Below are 21,136 nucleotides of genomic sequence, written 5' to 3'. Positions count from 1 at the left end.
AATTGATTTTTGTGTGATGAAGGAGAACAGTCTAGAAGCCAATGAGATGGCATCTCATTTGTACACACTTGTCCTCTCCATCCCAACTCTCATGGATCAGAGAAATTACCCCAAACCCTTCACAATGACGACCCAGTAAGACGACAGTTAAGAGAACGTTCTGGTTAAGGCTTATCTCCCTCCTTCCCCTGTAACACAACATGGTAAAACTGACTAACAGCAAAAGTACCAATCCCAAACAATGTTTAGTTTTTCATTTTCAAAGGAAAAGAGGCCAAGAAATCCTATTGAAACCATTTATTTCTTGTATACAAATAATAGAATTCGATGATTCCAAATGACTTATTTTTTAGGGACTACCCAAGATTCTGAGGTGGAATCAGATAAGGAAAAGTTGTGAAAAGAAACCAGAATCGTTTTGGCTTCATTTTATTTTTAAATGAGGTCACGAGTGTGCCCATGGAAACATTCTGGGAGAGCAAGCTTTGCCCCCACTGCCAGAGGACCGGGAAGAGCACTAGTTCTCAGTCATCACCGCATTTAAGCAGGAACAGCACTGCTGAGGTAAGGCTGCACCAGACAGTCCATGATAGCTCCGCAAGAGGGAAGGCCCCGCTCTCTAAAACACGGATGGAATCCTGTGTCTGGAGAAATTCTGGTCAGAACTCGGTCTTCTGTCCTAACCGAAAGCAATCAGTCTGCTCCCTCCACTGCTGTCGTGGCAACAGGTTTCACATAGTACGGACCTTCACTTAGGTAGGTTCTGAGTCTCAAATAATTTGAGTTCCCAAAGATCTCTGCAACGGTCTTGGAATTGGCGAGTGCTTTTACCAGTTCGTATTTGGCATCCTTTGACGCTTTGTCATGCTCCACAGACCGGTCCATCACAAATTCTACAAAACCTGGACTGTTAAACATAAGCTTCTGAGCCCAGGGCTGGTTTGCAATAGCCTGAAATTAAAGGCAGAAAGAGAATACAATTCACCTAGGCCTTAAGAAGGTAAGTCCATGAGTGGAACAACACAATACTTAAAGAAATACACATGGCAGCACAAACCTTTGTCCAAGTAAATAAATTCCTGAAAAACATATTTTAAATAATTTCATATACTAAATTTTAAAATTCAAATCTTAAGTTTTATATACAAAGATGTTCATCACACTGTGAAAGCTTTAAATGTCTACTAAGTAAACTAGGGCTCACTGCAATAAAAGCTCACGACTGAATTATTTACAAGGAACACCTGACAGCTTGAGTGGATCTACCACATGAAAGAACGCAGAGCACTGGTTCTCACTCTTCCCCACACTGCGACCTTTGACAGTTCCTCATGCTGTGGGACCCCAGCCATGAAATTAGTTTGTTGCTACTTCATAACTTTAATTTTGCTGCTGCTATGAATCATAATGCCAATATTTCTGAAGACAGAGATTTGCCAAAGAGGTAGACCCACAGACTGAGAACCACTGACATAGATCCAATTTCCATACAACACTAAAAAATGGTACCAAATAAAGAGCAAAACCAGAGAAGACAACATTGCTTTAGACAGGGTCTCTCTGTGTAGCTTTGGCGCCTTTCCTGGAACTCACTCTGTAGCCCAGGCTGGCCTTGAACTCACAGAGATCTGCCTGTCTCTGCCTCCCAAGTGCTGGGATTAAAGGCGTGCGCCACCACTGCCCAGCAGGGCCACTCTTAAACTTGTGCACAAGAGAATCCTTTTGGGGAATGTTCACTGTAGCATCATTTGTAACATGTATCTAAATCTTTACTTGCAGGAGAATGACACATTGTGACTAGCCAATGGAATGCTGACTTTCTAAGGGCCTCTTTTAAACCAGACACACTTTAACACTAAAGTCTAAATAAGGTATGTCTGCACTGCATGTGATAGAACCATCAGCACTGGCCTGTAAACTCTGCATCGATGACAGTTACACTCAGGAAAGAGGACCCTGAATGGATCGGGCAGACATAAACACCAAGCACCCTGGAAACAGTGCGCTCCAATTGAGTCAATGCTAAAACTAAGGCAAAACTTGGTGATTTGAAATTTCCTATTTTTCAGTCTTTCTCAAATTTTGAAATAGTGAGTCAGCAACCTATGTATTTTTTAAAAGCTCATCACTACACTTAGTATGTTTACAGCCTCATTTCTTCCTCAGGCCGGCAGCACCAGCCACCCACCCTGACCAAATCAGGGTCAGAAGAGCAAGAACTAAGGTCATGAGACATCAATGCAGATGGCTGTTTCCAAGGTGAAGCATCCTGAAGTACTTTTAAGTCTTACTGTTTTAGATCTAAACTGGCAGCCTTGTAGAAGACAGGAACACCTATGTTCCTTAAGACATGCCTTAGGAAGTCTTCCCTTCTCAGTCCTCAGCATGGCCTAGTGTGTGTGCTGGATCCTGTGATAAGACCACTGATGTGATGGCACTTAGTCAGGACAACTGGTACACTGCTAAGTGCTAGGGCTAAGAAGGTAAACATTAATAAACATTTCAACATAAAAATAAAGCATGCACAGGTGTGTCCACACCTTAGTTCTAATTTTATAACCAACTTTATCCGTATTTATGGTCTGGCTCCCTCTACAGACTGGAAGTTTCAGAAAAGGCTCAAGATCTAGCAGGGTAAGGGAAACTCAATGTTTGTTGAATGAGTATATCAATATGAGAACCAGTATCATTTAATTCTGCTGTATACTCAGGCAAAGTGTGCCGAAGCTACTTCTTGAATAAATAAGCAAAATTAGAGAGTGTTGAGGTTAGAAAGCACAGCAAAGGTCAGAGGTAAGAAACCGGCCAACTAAGGGCCAGAAAGGACAGTGGGAATTAAGACTCAGGAAAGAGACAAAGGCGAGGAGCTGGAGTTCATCTGTGACCCAGCAGGAGCCTGTTCAAGCTCAAACAGCATCAGATACTTTTTACTGGCCATCTGTAGACATGTGTCTCCCTCACTGGCCCCTGCAGTGTCTGTCAGGGGCAGGAACTGCGGTGCGCACAGCGGCTAGCTCCTTCTGAGTGCTCTGTGCTGCGCTGCAGTCACATAAGGGCCCGTGAGAAGAGAGTACCTACTGTGAACACTTTCAAGGCAGCACAGTGTAGTTCAGGGAAGGGCTGGTTACTGATGCCACGGAAGAGCTCCAGGGAGTCTCGAGATAAGGAGGAAAACCAGGATTCCGCCATCCTTAGGAAGTCATCAGTCTGCTGCTCAGGCTGTGAGACAGAAAGGGAAATGCTCTTGACAAGGTCAGCACACCTGGAGGAAGGCTAGCAGCTACAGCAGAGAGCCTTGTGTAAATGGCACCAGTGAGCTACCCTTGGAGAACTCATCCCCAAATCCAGCCCAGAAAGTTCCCATTTTTGTTGGAGGGGATGAAATAATCTCTAGGCCCTCTTTAGTTCTACTATTCCACTTTACATTTAAAATGCTAGTAATCAGCTGTGGAGACGGCTCAGCAGGTAAAAGGCTGTGTAAGCTTGATGGCCTGAGTTCGGTCCCTGGATTTTATGTAAAAGCAGGAACAAAGAATCGACTTTGCAAGTTGTCCTCTGACCTCTCCTCCACGTGCTCCCTGGGCATGTGTGCCCACACATACACACCTCTCCCCATCCCTTCTTCTCTCATACACAGTAGTAAATAAACTTTAAGAGGTGAGGCAAGAGTTATGGGTAAGCTAACCAAAACTAAAGCAGCAGCTAGCGCTCCGCCCCCAAGGGAATTTGAATGGTGGTATCCTGCCTGAGTAGACAATGCTGTTCCCAGAAGAAATGGGTTTTTAAATGAAATCCTCAGTGACTCTTTACAAGTTAACTGGGAGGTCCCAGAAAGGCTCCCCCCCCCCATTAAAACAGCTATGCCCATTGCTCTTGGTTGCCCACCATAACTAAATGCTAACTCTATTCCTGAAGACACCCAGACTTTGCTTCAAGACAGAGAGAAATCAATGACCAGAAACTTGGTCTCAGCTGGCTAGCTTCCATAGTACCAAAAAGCGCTATGCAGGTTTCCAGGGAGAAGAGACGTCAGTGTTCTCCCCAGTTCTGGCCCTGAATGCTACCATCTGATCTTCGAGGAAAGCTGTGTCCACAGTGCAGAGTGCAATGGCGGTCAGGAGGATAACTACCCCTGCCTGGATTTGAGACTGCTCCACAAGAAAGAATTCCTGCTTACTACTGCAAATCTTGTCAAAAGGCCATAGCCGGGGCTGGAGAGATGACTTAGAGGTTAAGAGAACCAGATGCTCTTTCTGAGGACCCGGTTTGATTCCCAGCACCTACATGCAGGCTCATAATTGCTTGTAACTCCAATTCCAGGGGATCTGATGCCCTCTCCCGGCCTGAGGGCATTGCACACAGGCGGTGCACAGACATACAAGAAAACACTCTTACACATAATATAAAGTAAAGTAATGAAATAAAAAAACTCATGGCTGAGGAAGTCATAGGTCTTAGAGGGGAACCTACTATTGCTATTTTGCTAACTGGTCACGTTTAAACTCAGATCAGTGCTGCCTCCAACCTTGGTCAGAGACAGTTTCTTTTTGCAGTGCGCAGTGGCTACCAGGAAAAAGTGACTTAATAGCTCAGCCTAACGTAAGACGTCTGCGTCAACCCCGACTCCCCGATACCCAGGGAGCACTGTGGAGGAGCGCTGTCAAGTGCTGGCTTCTGGACAGAGCACGGCGGCGGCACCCAAACCCAGGAGCTGCGGTTACCTGCACGAGTTTAAGCCAGCCAAGACTCCAAAAGAGATGAGGAAGAGCTACAGGCAGCTGGCAGCAGCCAGGGGAGGGACAGTTTGCAAGTATGGCTATGAAAGATGACGGACATGAGGTTGGGAGGAGGGTACTGGAGGACACGGAAGGGACGTGTTCAATACAATCACAATATATGATTGAAACTCTCCAACAATAAATTAAAAATATCCCTAAACATTTTCATGTAACCAGTCACAGAGTGAAGGTTTTCATCTTTTGGTTGTTTTTGAGACAGGGTTTCTCTATGTAGCCCTGGCTGTCCTGGAACTCACTATGTAAACCAGGCTATCCCGGAGCTCAAAGATTCTCCTGCCTCTGCCTCCCTCCTGAGTTGCTGGGATTAAAGGTGTGCTCCACCAGGTTACCATCTTAACTAAAGTGATAAGCACGACACCCATGTGAACATTAAACTGACCAGTGTCAAGCTGACTGACTCATCCTCCCCAAACATACCCTGGCGCCCTTCAATAATCTCTCCATCTACTTACTGACAAGTACAGAAGAGAAGAAACTGCATCCAAACATCTAGTTTTTAGCTCTGTGGAAGCATTCTTTGCTTGATATCCTATTCTCACGAGGAGGCGTTCAAAGCGGGTTCCTGTGAAGGATAATGGTGACACAAACATAAAATCTACCATTTCAACCATCTTAGACACAGCTAACGCCACTAATCACACTAAGATGCTGTGCAACTGCTGTGGGATGTCTTTCTGTACGCTGTGAATATGTGTGGCTCCCATTGGATAATAAATAAAACTGCACTGGCCTATGGCAGGGCAGGATAAGGTTAGGTGGTACATTCAAACTGAAGATGAGACAAAGAAGGCTGGAGTTGGGCTGGAGAGATGGCTCAGTGGTTAAGAGCACAGATTGCTCTTCCAGAGGTCCTGAATTCAAATCCCAGCAACCCACATGGTGGCTCACAACCACCCGTAATAAGATCTGGTGCCCTCCTCTGGCCTGCAAGGACACATGCAGACAGAACACTGTATGTGTAAATAAATCTTTTTTTTAAAAAAAAGGAGGCTGGAGTCAGAGGAGACTCAAGCCCACTACTAAAGGAGCAACAAGATGTCAGCAGACCAGTAACATCATGGCCACGTGGCAACACACAGATTAATAGAAATGGGTTGAGTTAAGTTATAAGAGCTAGCTAGAAAGAAGCTTGAGCCATAGGCCATATAGTTTATAATTAATATTATAATCATATTAATTATATAATTATTTTATAAACAGCTGCAGAACCACGGGTGGGAGAGATTCATCTGGACCTCAGAGCAAAGCAGGACCAGAGAAACATCTGCTTACATTTGGTGTCCAACATGGGGTAAGAATTTCCACCTAAAATCTGAGAAAGCTTTAAAAAAAGGGTTCTAAGACAGAGCCAAGAACAGCTTCCTAGTTGTGTCTCTCATGAGGGCTGTGGCACAGAGACTCTGCAGCATTTGAGCTTAAGTAACATGAAAGATTCCCACTGGCATACACAGAGGTGCACACTGCACTGAGTGATGGATTTAACTTTTGCTAAGACAGACCAAAAAAAAAAAAAAAAAAAAGGTTTCTGGGCTACACGCTGCTAGTTGGAAGCATAGACTCATTGGCTTCCCAGAGTTATCGGTGAGCATGGCTTGGCTCCCAGAGCTGGTGGTAAATGTACCTCTGCCATGTTGGGAAGCTGAGGCGGGGTAGAGTTAGCATCCAGGGCTGCAGCTTTCATCCTAGCCACACACCTTAACAATTTAAAATCTCTCCTGGTCAGAGAAGGATTATAGATTCACAATAAGACAGAGTCAGATGGAATAAACCTCTAAACGGTTTACAATGTATATAGAAGATACATAGGTTTAAGAGAGAAAGGAGAAAAAGGATATAGCCATAAAAATAAAATCTTAAAAAATAAAATACATAAAAAATATAATAAACTATATAAAGATGGGAATTACACAGAGAATCTAGATTATGATGTCTTTGGGATTTTTTTTAATGCAGAAAAGACTTTTGACTGTAAAGGCTACTGAGTTAAACCAATATATATATTTTAAAGGTATCTTGACTTAAAATTTGGGTCTAAGGATATACTGCTTTGGAAGTGAAGTGAAAAAGGCAATTCATACTTCCACACACTGTGTTTATCAATCTGAAACACAAAAAGAGGGATGTGTTCAGAGATCATGTGACAGACCCAGAACACACCATACTATCTGCTCGGAAGGGTGAGCATCATGAATAGGGCTGGATCAGAGGCCCCAGCCTGCACAAGCTCAGGAATCTCTTAACTCCTGCATTTGTGCTACTGTATCTGAGAAGGACAGTTCTGTGAGGACTGAGAAGCAGATACCACAGTGGAGGCACTGAAAAACCACATGCAACACTGCAGGGCTGTGGTGCGCGGTGCATCAATTTTCAACATGCACTTCACAAGTGTGTTAAAATAGTGCTATGTTTCCTGTATTAGAATTTGATATACAGGGCTGGAGAGATGGCTCAGAGGTTAAGAGCACTGGCTGCTCTTCCTGAGGACCTGAGTTCAATCCCCAACAACCGCATGGTGGCTCACAAACCATCTATAATGAGATCTGGTGCCCTCTTCTGGCGAGTGTTTAAATAAATAAATAGGCTGGGCGGTGGTGGCGCACGCCTTTAATCCCAGCACTCGGGAGGCAGAGCCAGGCGGATCTCTGTGAGTTCGAGGCCAGCCTGGACTACCAAGTGAGCTCCAGGAAAGGCGCAAAGCTACACAGAGAAACCCTGTCTCGAAAAACCAAAAAAAAAAAAAAAAAAAAATATTAAAAAAAAAAAGAATTTAATATACAAGTAAATATTCAAGGACATACCACACATGTATCTTAGCATAAACTCTTGACACAAAATTATCTTTCCTGTCTTTTTGTGCTTGTGAAATATTTAAAACCCGAAGAAGCTGCTATTGTGCTGTTTTGATAAATGAGGACAGTGAGGCCTAGAGAAGTGACATGAATGAAATTCAGCCTCCATCAGTGATGGAACTGGGACACAACATGAGCTATGCCATAAAAAGCAGTCAAGGAAGACACTAACAGCAAACACTGTTTGGTCCCCATTACATGAAATACAGCAAAGAGTAAAAGCCACAGCTTTCCAGTTGTAATCATTAAACTGAGAGATGAGTCCAGACTAGGGTTAAAGACTGCTACCCATAAAAGTAGTCCCTACAACAGTTATCCCTACAGCAGATGGATCCACACCCTGCATTCTGGCCAAAAATGAAAACACATCTTACAAAAGCCAAGATAAGTCATACCAACCTGTCTTCTGTAAAACCTGCTTCCCTTCAACACTGGATCCCAGGATTCCAACTGTGTCCACAGCTACACCAATCATGGTGGGATCCTGACTGTCTGCCATTTCAAACACTTTCTCCAGAAAGACAGGGTAGCGCTCACAGATCTGTTGAGGACTATCCATGACAGCCAGGTTTCCAAAAAACTTCACAAATCCTAAATATATTTATAAAGAAGTATACTTTAATATGGGACAAGACAGCACAAATTGGGGGCCCATGTTTCCACAGGAATATTAATAAACTGCAGGCCAGAAAGAGGAGACAGACAAGCACTGTGTTGCCTACAGAGCAGAGCCAATAGGAGATTGAAAAGACCCATGAGATGTGTGATTCTGAGAGAAACCCCAAGATGTCAATGGAGCTTGGGAGGCAGAGGTAGAAGAGTATGTGTGAATTTAAGGCCAGCCTGGTCTATACAGTGAGTTATAGTCAGGGAGGGAGAGAGAGAGAAGGAAATGGAAGGAGAGGGAGAGGCACAGAGAAAGGGGGGGGGGAGGGAAGAGGGGAGAGGGAGGGAGAGACAGAGAGACATACAGAGAGAAGGTATGATAGGGGAGGGAGAGGGAGAGAGCATGTGCACACCAATGGATACCAACGACAGGAAGGCAAGTTTGAAGACATTATTGGAAGAAACTGTTAAACAGGTGCATTCCCTAATAAAATACAGCACACCACCTCAAGGGACATAAACCTCCAGCTACTACAGTGCTCAGTAAAGACTGGAATGAAATGGGTGGAGCGAATCCTCTATCATCTCACCTCAGACTGCATGGATCTGATACACACAGTAAATGTCATTATTGGTATTTTGATTTACGCCTCACTGAACTTTTAAAGAAAACCATCTAATGCTCTAGAGAGCACCCATGTTCCCATAACATCAGTCAACAGTGCAATCACCCTTCGGTCAACAGATTCCACTTCATTAAGGGGCTCTGATCAACTTTTTAAACTAACAAAAAACTGTATATCACATCTGGAAATATATGTGCACTGTATAGTAGGCCAATTAACAATATGTATTATCTTAAATTGTTTTGTGTGTGTGGTGAAAACACTTGAAATCTAATTCTAGCAAAATTCAAGGACAGAATGAATACATTTTTAACAGTCTTCACCTTGTACTTGTCTGAAGTTCTGATGCTCTGACTAACAGCTACGCAAACATGCCCTAGTTCCCCCTGTAATCATTAACCGATTTCTGAGTTCAACTTTTCCTAGATTATACATGTTTCATTCCCCACTGTCCTTCAGTCTCAATGAGACAACTGATTTTTGAGGCTCCACAGCATTCCATTGTGTATATTGTCCACATTATCTGCACATCTCTGAGAGGCGTTAAGGGCACCGTTCCCATTGAAAATGCTGCAGTGAGCATGGGAGCACAGACGGCTTCAGGACACTGGTTTCCTTCCTCTGTCTACATACCCAAAAGGAACCCAGAACCAATTCTATCGTAAAGACCTTCCAGTTCCCATGACTGCACTAATTTATATTCCCACCATGTCCAAGCTTCCCTCTGATCCACGTCCTCACCTCCCGCCTTTTGGCTTTTTTGATGCAAGTCATTCTAACAGGCATGAAGTGATTCTCTTCAGTGGTTTAAACTGGCTTGTCCCTGAGAAGCAGCACTGCTGACCATCTTTCCATATACCTATTGGGCAGATCAGACTCTTCTGAGGAATATTGATCCAGGTCCTTCACTGATTTGTGTTTGTTTAGTTTTTGTTTTTTGAGTCAGGGTTTCTCTGTGTAGCTCTGGCTGTCCTGGAACTTGTTCTGTAGACCAGGCTGGCCTCAAGATCCACCTGCCTTTGTCTTCCAAGTGCTGGGATTAAAGGCATGAGCCCCCATCGCCCGGTTCCTTTGCTGATTTTTAACTGGGTTGTTTTCTTGCTACCAACTTGTTTGTGTCCCTCATATTCTGGACACCGACTCTTTCCTAGTTTGCAGATATTCCTCTAATCCCAGAGTGCATGTTCCCTCTAGGGAGTGTCTGTCTGAGCAGATGCCTTTCGGTTTGATAGAGTTACATTTGTTAATTTTTCTTCTATTGCCTGTGCTTTGAGAAGCATATCCCAAACCATCTTGGCCCAGATCAAAGTCCAAGGCTCTCCTCACTACCTTCTTTCTCTTCTGCAGCTGGTTTCACGTATTAGGTTTCAGTCCTTACTTACACTGTGTTGAGTTTTATGGCATGAGATGAGGTCTGACTTCATTCTTCACTTAAATATCCAGTTTTGTCTTTTTTTGTTTGTTTGTTTTTTGAGACAGGGTTTCTCTGTGTAGCTTTGCGCCTTTCCTGGAACTCACTTTGTAGCCCAGGCTGGCCTAGAACTCACAGAGATCCGCCTGGCTCTGCCTCCCGAGTGCTGGGATTAAAGGCGTGCGTCACCACTGCCCGGCTCCAGTTTTGTCTTTTAACATCACTTATTGAAAACGTCCTTTCCACTGTATGTTTTGGGCTTGATTGTAAATATACACATTTATCCCAAGCCCTTTGTTCTGTCCTATGTGTGTCTTTCCAGGAGTAAGATGGTGTTTTAATCACCAAGTATTTTCAGATGCTATCACAATGGGAGCATCTCCATGAGTACTTTTTGGACAGTTCATTGTTAGTGTAGAAGGCTACTAATTTTGTATGCTGTGTTGATCCTACAACTTCACTGAATTCAATTCTTAGGTGTGGCAGTCCCTTGGTGGAATCTATGATGCATTCTGCATGTAAAATCATGTCGCCCCCACACCTATAAACAGGAATAATTTCCTATCTTCCTCTTGGATTTAGATGCCTTTTATTTTTTCCCTTCCCAACATGTCGAGGATTTCCCACACTACCCTGAACAGAAGTTCCCACACTATCGCTGCTGCTGCTGCTCTTAAGGGAAAGGCTTTCAACTTCTCACACTTGAGCACACCACCAGCTACAGATTCATCACTCATGGTCTGAGCTGTGTTAAAACGTATTTCTTCTTTCACAATAACTGAGTTGTCATGCTAAAAGGATGAATTTTTATCAAACTCATTTTTAGTATCTGCTGGTACATTTTTGTCCTTCACTTTAGTAATCTGGTGCATTCTACTGATCAGCCTGGATTCGCTGAATCACTCAATGGTGACCCGTGATCCCTTCACTGTACCCCTGACAGCTGCAGATGTCTTGTGCAGGAAGCAGCACTAAGAAGGGTAATCCCTGCCCTTCAGAAGCCCATATAACTCAGCTGCTCTCACCTGGCAAATAGAAGCCAGAGAAAGGGTCTGAATCGGCCCCAACAATTATGTTAGATATCTGGTCGATGACTCCTTCCTGAGCGAGGTGCTGTCGTCCATGATGGGTGTGCGCTAGTGACGTCACCATTTCTATACAGGTGGCTCTAAAACCAGAAGGACACAATGAAGAGCATTTTAAAACTGCTTTCACACTGGTTAAGTTGTATTGAATTTTCCTCATCACATCTGAAAGGCCCATGTCCTGGCTTCCTTTTCAGAAGAGGACACAAGAACTATTTTCCTAACTTTGCACCACCTGTTACTGTGGCGTTCAGAACTGAGGTCTGACCTCCTGACTGGAGACCCACTACTTTCTGTGACGGTGCTGTAACATAAGCAAGGAGCACGCTTGCCCAGGGACAGAGGGTACGGGCATATGAAAACGGCTACAACATCTTGCAGGGCTTTGTCACACTTAATATATTATCATGACATAACGAGCGGCTTCCTAAAGATAAACACAGTGTTGAGGCTGCAAACTGTGTACAGTCTCCAACAGCACAGACCACACTAAGTCCCACAGCTGCTTCCTGGCCCTCCAAAAAAGGGCATTTCTTTCTAAGAACTCTGAGTCTACACACCTGACCAGCACGTCCTCACCCGTCAGCTCTCTCAGGAGCTGGGTCACCAATCCACTTGTGGCACAGTAGTTTAAACATTCTGATGACACAGAAGAAATTTCTACAATTAGCTGAAAGAACAGAGAGAAAAAAGGTCAAAACAGTCCCAAATCTGTTAGATCTCATTTTAAGTTAAATGCAGAATTATGTACTATAGATGTAATTGAGTTCTTTTTTTTTTTAATAAATTTCTTTCTTTTTTTTTTTTTTAAGATTTATTTATTTATTATGTATACAGTGTTCTGCCTGCATGTGTCCCTGCAGGTCGGAAGAGGGCACCAGATCTCATTACAAGTGGTTGTGAGCCACCATGTGGTTGCTGGGAATTGAACTCAGGACCTCTGGAAGAGCAGTCGGTGCTCTTAACCACTGAGCTATCTCTCCAGCCCGTAATTGAGTTCTTAACAATTCACGCTGTTTCTAGGAAAACTTCATTGAACATAAAACAAATTACTCTGGTAGAGGATAGTCCACTGCATCTAGGTATATGTGTAATTCCACCAAGAAACCATTAATCAGGGCATAAAAGCTTGCACCATCAACAAAAATAAAAATGAGTCTTTCAAAACAGCATGTGTGCGCGCGTGCATGTGCACACACACACAAACTCACTCATACAATACACACACTCACTCATACACACACACACACACACACACACACTCAGTAGGACAGCACTTGCCTAATGTGTACAAGGCCTGTATCTAAGCACCACAGAACAAAACAAACACAAATGTATCCACAGATCTGTCTTGTCACATCTTCACTTGACCAGCACGTTCTGAAAGCTTAATGAAGGCAGAGGACACTGAGAGGGTTTAAACAGGGAACTGGTAGAACCAGGAATTAGTTTTATTTTGTGGAGGGGACTATGTGCATGAGGGAGGTGGGGACCAGAAGACAACTTGTGAGAGCTGGTCCGTCCTTCTGCCAGGAGGGTTCTGAGGACCAAATTCAGGTCATCAGGCTTGGCAGCAAGTACATTACTCATCAGGCCATTTCACTGGCCCAAAGATCATTCTTACATATGCTACAAATATCATGCTGTACACCACAAATACACACAATTTATCAATTAAAATACAAATTTGGGGAAAACAATACTGACTGCACTTAAGAGAAACTAGGGATGAGGAAAATGAAGGGAAGTCATTTGGCTGCGAATACAGTCATACAGAAATGACACTGGTAGGTTGGTCTAGGATGGTGGCAGCTATCCTAGCAAGGAGGAAAACACAGCTTCAGTGAAACTGATGTGATGGGACTTGTGACATGGAGGACTACCTCTGTGAAGGGTGAGCTCAAGGTCCAGGACCCAACAAAGAACAGATGGACGGACAGACAGACGGATAGCACAGACCAGGAATTCAGGCAGGCGAGAATGTGAGGGGTCAACAGTGAACAAGCAGCTGCATGAAGGTTGCAGTCTTAACTCAGAAGAGAGGTGTGGGTTACAAGTTCATGTACCAAGTCTTATCACACAGGTGGAGACTGAAATCACGAGAATAATCTGCCTGAGAACAGCGTGAACGTGAAGCGGGGGTGGAACTTTGCAGTCCTCAACAATGAAAAGTTCAGTAAGGAGTAAGGAGCCGGAAGCAGAAGAAACAGACAAGGGAAAACTAAAGCTCACAGCCAGTGTCTTCAGGAAGGAAATAAACTCTATGTGGAGAGGGAATTAGATTATACATGGCTTCATTTTAGATAGGCTGCTTACTTATGTGTGCAGACTCAGGTCAACTGCTTCCTCAATATTAACAACATACAACATTTACTATATTAACCAATGACACAGGGCCAAGACAGTTTGCTCACTAAAGTACTAGGTACAGCATGAGGACCCACGTTAAAAACACATGCAGTGGCATGCAATTGTAATTCCAATGCTGGGCAGGGAAAGAAGTCCCTGGAGCTCACCAGCTAGGTAGCTTAGCCTAATCAGTGGACTCCAGGCCCATGAGACCCCATCTCAAAGAACAAGGTAGACCTGAGGAGTGATGCAGAGTGACCTCTGGCCTCCACATAGATGTGTTCATCTATGTACCAGTGTAAACACACAAAAGGAACTAATGACAGTGTGTGTGAGGTCTTCAGCAGGGTTCAACAGAAACGTGGTGGAAAGAGACCCATCTCCTCCCACTACCAGTACTGCACTTTTTCTTGTTTGACTGTCTCACAGATCAGGCTGCCACCTCAGTGACAAGTGAGCCATCTTGCCCTCCTTTGTTGATTTACTACATTGTTTTGAAAGCATTATACAGTGTGCCTTTAGTCTTACCTCATACACCCTGTATCGAACGACATCATTTGTTTTCATTACATTTTTCAAATCATCCAGCAAATTACTTTCAAATAAAGCTTCCAGTCCAGCCTGGGTTAGTGATATTCTTGACAGGGATTTGATAGCCTTATATGCAAAGAAAATATCTCTTGTCAGAAAAGTACAGAATATTTATACCTACTTCCTAAACCTGATATGAAAATTAGTACATAAAATATCCTACTCCCACAGGCATTCACATTTTACCTACTGTAATTTATAACTGGAAACCACCGAGCAGCCAACATAAGTCTGACAGACTCTGCAGACGTGTCTTAGGGGCTCACTGCTAAGTATCAGACACCATTTACCTAAGGCTGCAGATTCAATTCTACCTTCATCCTACAGATCACCACTAACCCTCCTCTACTGACTCGAGGACCACAACGTCTCTGACAGCTGGCTGAGAGAGAGGTCTAGTGAACTCACCGCTTTGGCAACAGATAAATTCTCTCCACCAATGCAATAAACAATCTGTTTTAACAGTTCAGCGTTATTCAGAATCTCAGAAACAGCTTCAGAATTTTCAACAATTCTTCCAATCTGAAAGAAAAACAACAACAACAACAAAACAAAAAAGCAGAGACACTCTTCCCAAGGAGAACGTGAACGCGTGATATTCAAATTTTTCTAGTGTATAATTATTTTACAAGTTGTTATTACAGCTATTATACAAATCACTACAAATTCACAATGACCCAAATTCAGAAAAGCCAAATGCACACATATAGTCACACTTTCCAATGGAAAGGAACAATGAACAGTGGGTGTAGAGAGGAGACAGGAAGAGTCGAAACATTATGACTCCTATTAAGTTAAATTTTAGTTGTACAAGCCTTGGATAAATTACTTTCTTTGAGCTTAATTTTTAAATGAAGTAATATAAACTGGAAGTACAGTTTTTAATTCTAGGGCAGTAAGACGACTAACTGAAGAGGAGACAGGCATCTGCTACAGTCTCTGGCACACACATGGGCAATGAATAAATACACCCCCACGGAGTACACACTGTAGAGAAGAAAAGGGAAGGCTGTGGACTGTCCACTGGGAACCAGCTGTGCTGCCCAACATTCCGGCATGGCCCCTGCAGCACTTCACACAAATGCTATGATGGTTTGCCTACCAGGATCAGAGTTACTATCTCAATGTGTTGGCTTAATGAACTTTACACTGAGTTCATGCTTCTTCAAAACAATATAATGTAGCAAAGCAACCTTTAAACACCTAAAAATCATTTTCTTTAGACTAGGTACTCCTTAAAGAAAAAACAGCGGGTTTGTCGTGTGAACTCAGACAGCAATGGCATGACACTCAGCAGGTCGGAAGACTTCAATGAACAGTTGACAGCCAACGACTCGGCTGCTTCTTCCATTCACTGCTAAAATTCCATACCTGGGACAGAGTCAGGGTTTTGACAGAATCATCCGGGTGAGTCAGTCCCCTCTGTAGGTCAACCCTGAGGTTCCTGGCCAACTGAACTGGTTCCACAGCTTGGAGCAACCTCTCCAGAATGGACACACACAAAGCAGTCTGTTCCCTAAAGGAGACACCACAGAGCTTATTCACATCATGTCAGACTGCAAACAGCCACCGAACACCTAAAACTTGGCTCCACGACAATTTCTTCCTGAAGAGTTTCTTCAAAACAGCAGTTTCTAATTATGCATTAGACATTCAGTATGGATCTATTATCTGCAATGCCTGTGTTGGGGCTACAGAGACAGACAGGATCTATTGTCTAGTCTTGGAAAGCTCATTCTAATAGAAGATACACATACACACAAAGATAGACAAATTACAGATAAATGCTATAAGCTAGGGATAGAAGCTGTGGGAGACTGAAAATAAGGTTGCAAAGTATGGATAAGGCTTCCAGGGAAGTAATGCTGAATTAAGTTTTATGAAAAAAATGGGAATGAATGATTTAGCCAGGGGTTTCAAGCACAGGAAGTAGCTTTTTCTGAGAAGCAATGCCAAGTGATCGAGTGGCTTTATGCGGAGAATTAGCACAATGACATTGAGCTTACAGAAGTCTCCTGGGGAATGGGGATGTAACCCTGTGGTAGAACACATGCTCAGCATGTATAAACCTAGGTCCAACCCTGAACGCCAAGGAGGCAGAAAGAACAAATACATGAAGGAGGAGGAAGAAAGAGAGCCACTCTGTAGCAGGTTAGAGATTGTGGGAGGTGAAGGCATGAACCTGCTGGCAGGAGCCAAGACGGAGAAAAGGTAAAGCTACTAGGAAGGTAGACCCATCTGAACTTGTTGACTAGCCACTGTAGGTTCAGATCTTGTTCCAAGAACAGTTCACTTGTCTTTTAATAGGCAACATGAATGAGCTAACATACGTCTGATGCCAGTATAGACTTCAACTGACCTAACTTTTCTAGCTACCACAAGAATACAAATCAAAAGCCTTAAAAACACACTTGGGCTGGGGAGTGACTCTGGGTCACTTGCCATGTGAGAATGAGGACCTGAGCTGGGAGTCCCAGAACCCACATAACCTGGATGGCTCAGTGAAAAGACTTGCTATGTAAAGCCTGATGACTTTGCAGAATCCACAGAAAAAACTGGATATAGTAAGTACTATGCACCTGACAGAGAAATCAGCAAGATGCTCATGGACCAGCGAGCCTGGAGCAGAGGTTCTCAACCTGTGGGTTGTGACCCCTTGGCAAGACATACCACTGGAAAACAGAGGTATTTACATTACGATTCACAACAGCAGCAAAATTACAGTTATGAAGTAGCAACAAAAATAACTTTATGGTTGGGGCTCACCACAACATGAGGAACTGTATTAAAGGATTGCAGCATTAGGAAGGTTGAGAACCACTGGTTTGGAGTAGGATGGGCAGTGGCAGAAATAAACAAGGGAGGTCCTGCCTCAACAGTTGGAAGGTGAGAATGGACTCCCTGGAGGTGTGCACGCACGCACGCACGCACGCATGCAATCTTTCTCTCATGAAAAGAATTTTAAAAAGCAGTGATGGGTTAAGCTGTATTGTGTATAAACTGCAGGTCCTATGTGACCCTCAGCTGCCAAACAAGATAAAGGTGGTATGAGGATCATTCTTGTTTGACTTCTATGGTACGTATTAGTAATCTTAGGTGTTATTTCTCTCACAAAAAGGGTCAAGATCATAGATTTCCATCAACAAAATCCGAATCTGAATCAACATAGTCTTTGACGTGATCTAGCCAAGATAAGAGTAGTGTAATTTGTCGGAAATTACTCAGAGAAGAACCACTCCCACAAATGGCAACTGAGAAGAGAGTACATATCCAGCTCTAAACTTCCATGAAAACTGCTTCCCAGACTACCATCACAGCATGTAGCAAACTGTCTTTTCCACTTACTTTACTCTCAAACTCCCCAATTTCAGTGTCTGTTGCCAACCCGCAGGACGTCTTTTCAAAGGCTTTTCACTTTCAACGTGAATACCCACTAAGATGTCTGAGGAAGTCACTTGCAGCTAGAGGGATGGCATTTCAGCTGGGCCTTCACAGGACATGGACAAGAAGAGGGCGTTCAGTTGGAAGTATAGGCATGAATAACGTTAAGAAGGTGCAAGGCATGCTGGAGGAACGTTAGTAGTGTTACATGGTATGTGGAACAGACTAGTCCAGCAGAGTAAATGATAAAGACTGGACTGGAAAACCTGACTGGAAATATACCAGGAAGAGCCCAAATGCCAAACCATATAGTCATGATTTCACGCTGTAGGCAAGGGTGACCATGGCCAAGCCAAGCCAACTGACCTGAGACATTAACTCTGGGTGCAGGGTATGACTGGTCAGAAAAGGAAAATAACCATTAGAAAAAAGATTGTTAAAATCAACTCAACAGGCCTAGCAAGAGGAGGAGCATGAGAGCTTATACTGAAGAGAGAGAGGATAAGAGAGGTAAGAAAGCCCTCTGAAAGTATTCAGCGTTGATCAAAGAGCTCACTATCTTTTCAAATTAAAGAGTCACTTAAATTCTGGCTAACATAAAAAAAAATCCATTAGATGACTACCAAATACAAGATGGTTTTAATTTAATACTATAGATGTATTTTAAATCAAAAGTTGCTACCCTAACATTTTAACTGCAGTTTCCATATTAATAGTTTTGACAGGTAATCCTGTGTTATGCAGTTTATTCTTGCCTAGAGGGGTATATAATGAATTAAATTACACATATCGGGGTCATAAGCTTTGCAATTTCATTTTTTATTTAACATTTTCATATTCACATACACAATTTTTTTTGTTTTGTTTTTTTTTTTTCGAGACACGGTTTCTCTGTGTAGTTTTGGTGCCTGTCCTGGATCTCGCTCTGTAGACCAAGCTGACCTCGAACTCACAGAGCTCTGCCTCCCGAGTGCTAGGATCAAAGGCATGCGCCACCACCGCCCGGCTTACAATTCAAATTTTTAAATAGCTGCGTAACCCCAGCTATAATTTACACGCTTAATTTGGCTGTTTCTAGTTTTTTGCTGTCTCACCACTGCTATGACTACCCCTCTGTACACAGCACACTGTAATACAAGCATACGAGCCTTCATACATCGGATGCTGAAATAAAGGCATGCGATAGATCCCGCCACACTTCCAGCACCAGATCCCTTTTAAAGAGGTGAGCCGTCAAGACCTGGTCAACGCAGAGTTGTGGAGTTTTTGCAATTGGACAACCTCCACTTTTCTCCGAAAAACCACTGCAGCCATGCCTACCCTACCCAGCCCTGTCTCCCCAGCCCCGGGGTTCTCTCACCGATTGTTCCCGTTAAGCAAGGAGAAGAGCGGGCCGAGGCGTAACTCCGCCGCCTGCTCGCGAAGCTCGTGGAGCGGCACAGCATGCACCACGGACTGCAGCGCACGCAGCTCCTCCAGCGGCGCCTCCAGCCGGGCCACCTCCCTCAGGAGCGCCACAGCCTGCAACGCCATCTTGCCGGCTCCGGTCTGCCCGCCCACCTATCAGGATCCCGGAGCCCTTCTCCGAGTCTCGCGAGATCTGAGGGGGCGTGGCCTCCCACGAATCCGTCAAGTGTCGCGAAGCGAGGTCCTGGGGGATTTGCTCAGAGCGGTACACGCCCCTTTGCAGCTGGGGCTGCGGAGCTGGGACCGCGGGGCGACACTGGCTGCGTCCCGACGGCTGCGTCCCGACGGCTGCGTCCCGACGGCTGCGTCCCGACGGCTGCGTCCCGACGGCTGCGAGGACGCGCGGGGAATCAAGAGCGACGTGCATGGTCTCCTCAAAAGCCTCGGTTCCTGAGAACTGGACGTGATGCGGCACCGTTTTGACTTCTGTCAGCCAGCGGGAAGCTTGATTAAGAGACGTTTGGGGCTAGTGCACAGAAGGTTTCCGGCATCTTCAAGATTCAGTGCGTGATGGAATCATCCAAAGGATGGACACTGCATTAGTGTTTGGAGTGGAGGAGCAGGCAATAGAGGGGCAGGCCTCAGGCCCTGAAGGCCGTTCGTTCGCATCCAAGCCAAATGCGCATATAGGTAGCTGGTGGAAACCAGTGGACAAGGGCAATCCATGTAAATTTCATGAAAGCAAGAGAAAATGTTCCAAAATCGCTGCTGTCCGTGAAATACGACATTGATGGAGGAGGAAGGACCATTAAAAGCTAGTCGACAGCTGTGCGGGCTCATCTTATGTCAACTTGACACACAACATAGAGTTCTCTGAAAGGAGGGAACCTCAACTGAGAAAGTGGCTCCCTAAGATCCGGACATTTTCTTAGTTAGTGATTGATGAGGGAGGACCCAGCCCATTGTGGTCCTGGGTTCTATAAGAAAGCAGAATGAGCAAGCCATGGGGAGCAAGCCAGTAAGCGGCCCTGCTCCATGGCTTCTGCATCAGCTCCTGGCTCCAGGTTCCTGCCTGGTTTGAGTTCTTGTCCTGACTTCCTTCAATAATAAACAGCAATATGAAAGTATAAACCAGATAAACCCTTTTCTCCCCAACTTGCCCTTTGGTCATGGCATTTTGTTGAAGCAATAGAAACCCTCACTGAGGTAACAGCCAACTATTTCAAGCAATGGGAAAGTCTGGTCAGAGTTGTGGACTTCGTTGGGTCCTCAACACCAAGGAGATGAGTCTGCTTTGGAAAGTACAGCTTCCTGTACTTTTAAGGAAAGAGACAAAAAATCTAGCAAGCTTAGGAAAGGTTAAGGATGGGATATCCCTCTGTGTGTGTGCATGCCAGGGACTCGGGTAACAAAAATAAAATCCCATGGCTTTACAAAGACCCTAATCCTACTTATCCTTTGGAGAAAGAGAAACCACCATTTTCCTGTTTTATGCCATGCTCACCTGGAAGTATCAATAACCCTTGCCTTCTTTTTGGATTACTTCGTGATTATTGTAGTCTTGAAGCCTAGAAGCTAATTGGCTGAGAAAAACCTTGAATTAAAGGTGCTGGTAATTGTGGACAGAAGTCCCAGTCATTCAAACCCTGTTCTTTGCTTACTCAATGTTGATATTATGGCTCTTCTCCCCACTTCCTCCCAGAGGCTTGTTTTCTGCAGCCCTTGAATCAATATTTTTGAAGCACCCAGGAATTATTATACCAAGAAGACATTAGACCACTTTGCTCACTGCATTGACAGAAAAAAACAAAAAAACCCACCACCACCTCACTTAAGGCACACAGCGGCTGCTGGATAGTGGTGGTGGTGCACACCTTTAATCCAGCACTCAAGAGGCAGAGACAGGTGGATCCCTGTGAGTTCAAGGCCAGCCTGGTCTACAGAGCGAGTTCCAGGACAGCCAGGATTACAAAGAGAAACCCTATCTTGAAAACCAAAAAAAAAAAAAAAAAAAAAAAAAGCAACAACAAAA

The 21,136-nt window shown here is 44.2% G+C and overlaps 1 protein-coding gene across 1 annotated transcript; it reads right to left on the bottom strand.

Moving 5' to 3' along the window:
• Positions 1–282: 282 nt before the first annotated feature.
• Psmd5 (proteasome 26S subunit, non-ATPase 5) lies at positions 283–19,295 on the bottom strand. The gene is made up of 10 exons (XM_052724502.1): positions 19,058–19,295; positions 15,688–15,832; positions 14,725–14,838; positions 14,254–14,382; positions 11,937–12,046; positions 11,317–11,459; positions 8,048–8,239; positions 5,252–5,361; positions 3,079–3,219; positions 283–951 (listed from the first exon to the last, which is right to left on the bottom strand). Exons 1-10 carry the CDS (start codon positions 19,228–19,230, stop codon positions 694–696), a joined length of 1,515 nt encoding a protein of 504 aa, XP_052580462.1. The 5' UTR covers positions 19,231–19,295; the 3' UTR covers positions 283–693.
• Between the last annotated feature and the right edge of the window lie 1,841 nt (positions 19,296–21,136).

This window comes from Peromyscus californicus, unplaced genomic scaffold, assembly GCF_007827085.1.
Source record: "Peromyscus californicus insignis strain IS unplaced genomic scaffold, ASM782708v3 Scaffold_7__1_contigs__length_154581171, whole genome shotgun sequence".
Classification (NCBI taxonomy): Eukaryota; Metazoa; Chordata; class Mammalia; order Rodentia; family Cricetidae; genus Peromyscus; species Peromyscus californicus.
This window is presented reverse-complemented; position numbering and strand designations above follow the sequence as displayed.

Excerpts from the sequence above, each read along its gene's own strand:
- Psmd5 (XM_052724502.1), bottom strand. The coding sequence starts at position 19,230 with ATGGCGTTGCAGGCTGTGGCGCTCCTGAGGGAGGTGGCCCGGCTGGAG. Across the intron at positions 14,383-14,724 it reads ATTTATCTGTTGCCAAAGCG|GCTATCAAATCCCTGTCAAG; the intron begins GTGAGTTCACTA and ends TTTGCATATAAG. Across the intron at positions 5,362-8,047 it reads GCAGGTTTTACAGAAGACAG|GAACCCGCTTTGAACGCCTC; the intron begins GTTGGTATGACT and ends TATCCTTCACAG.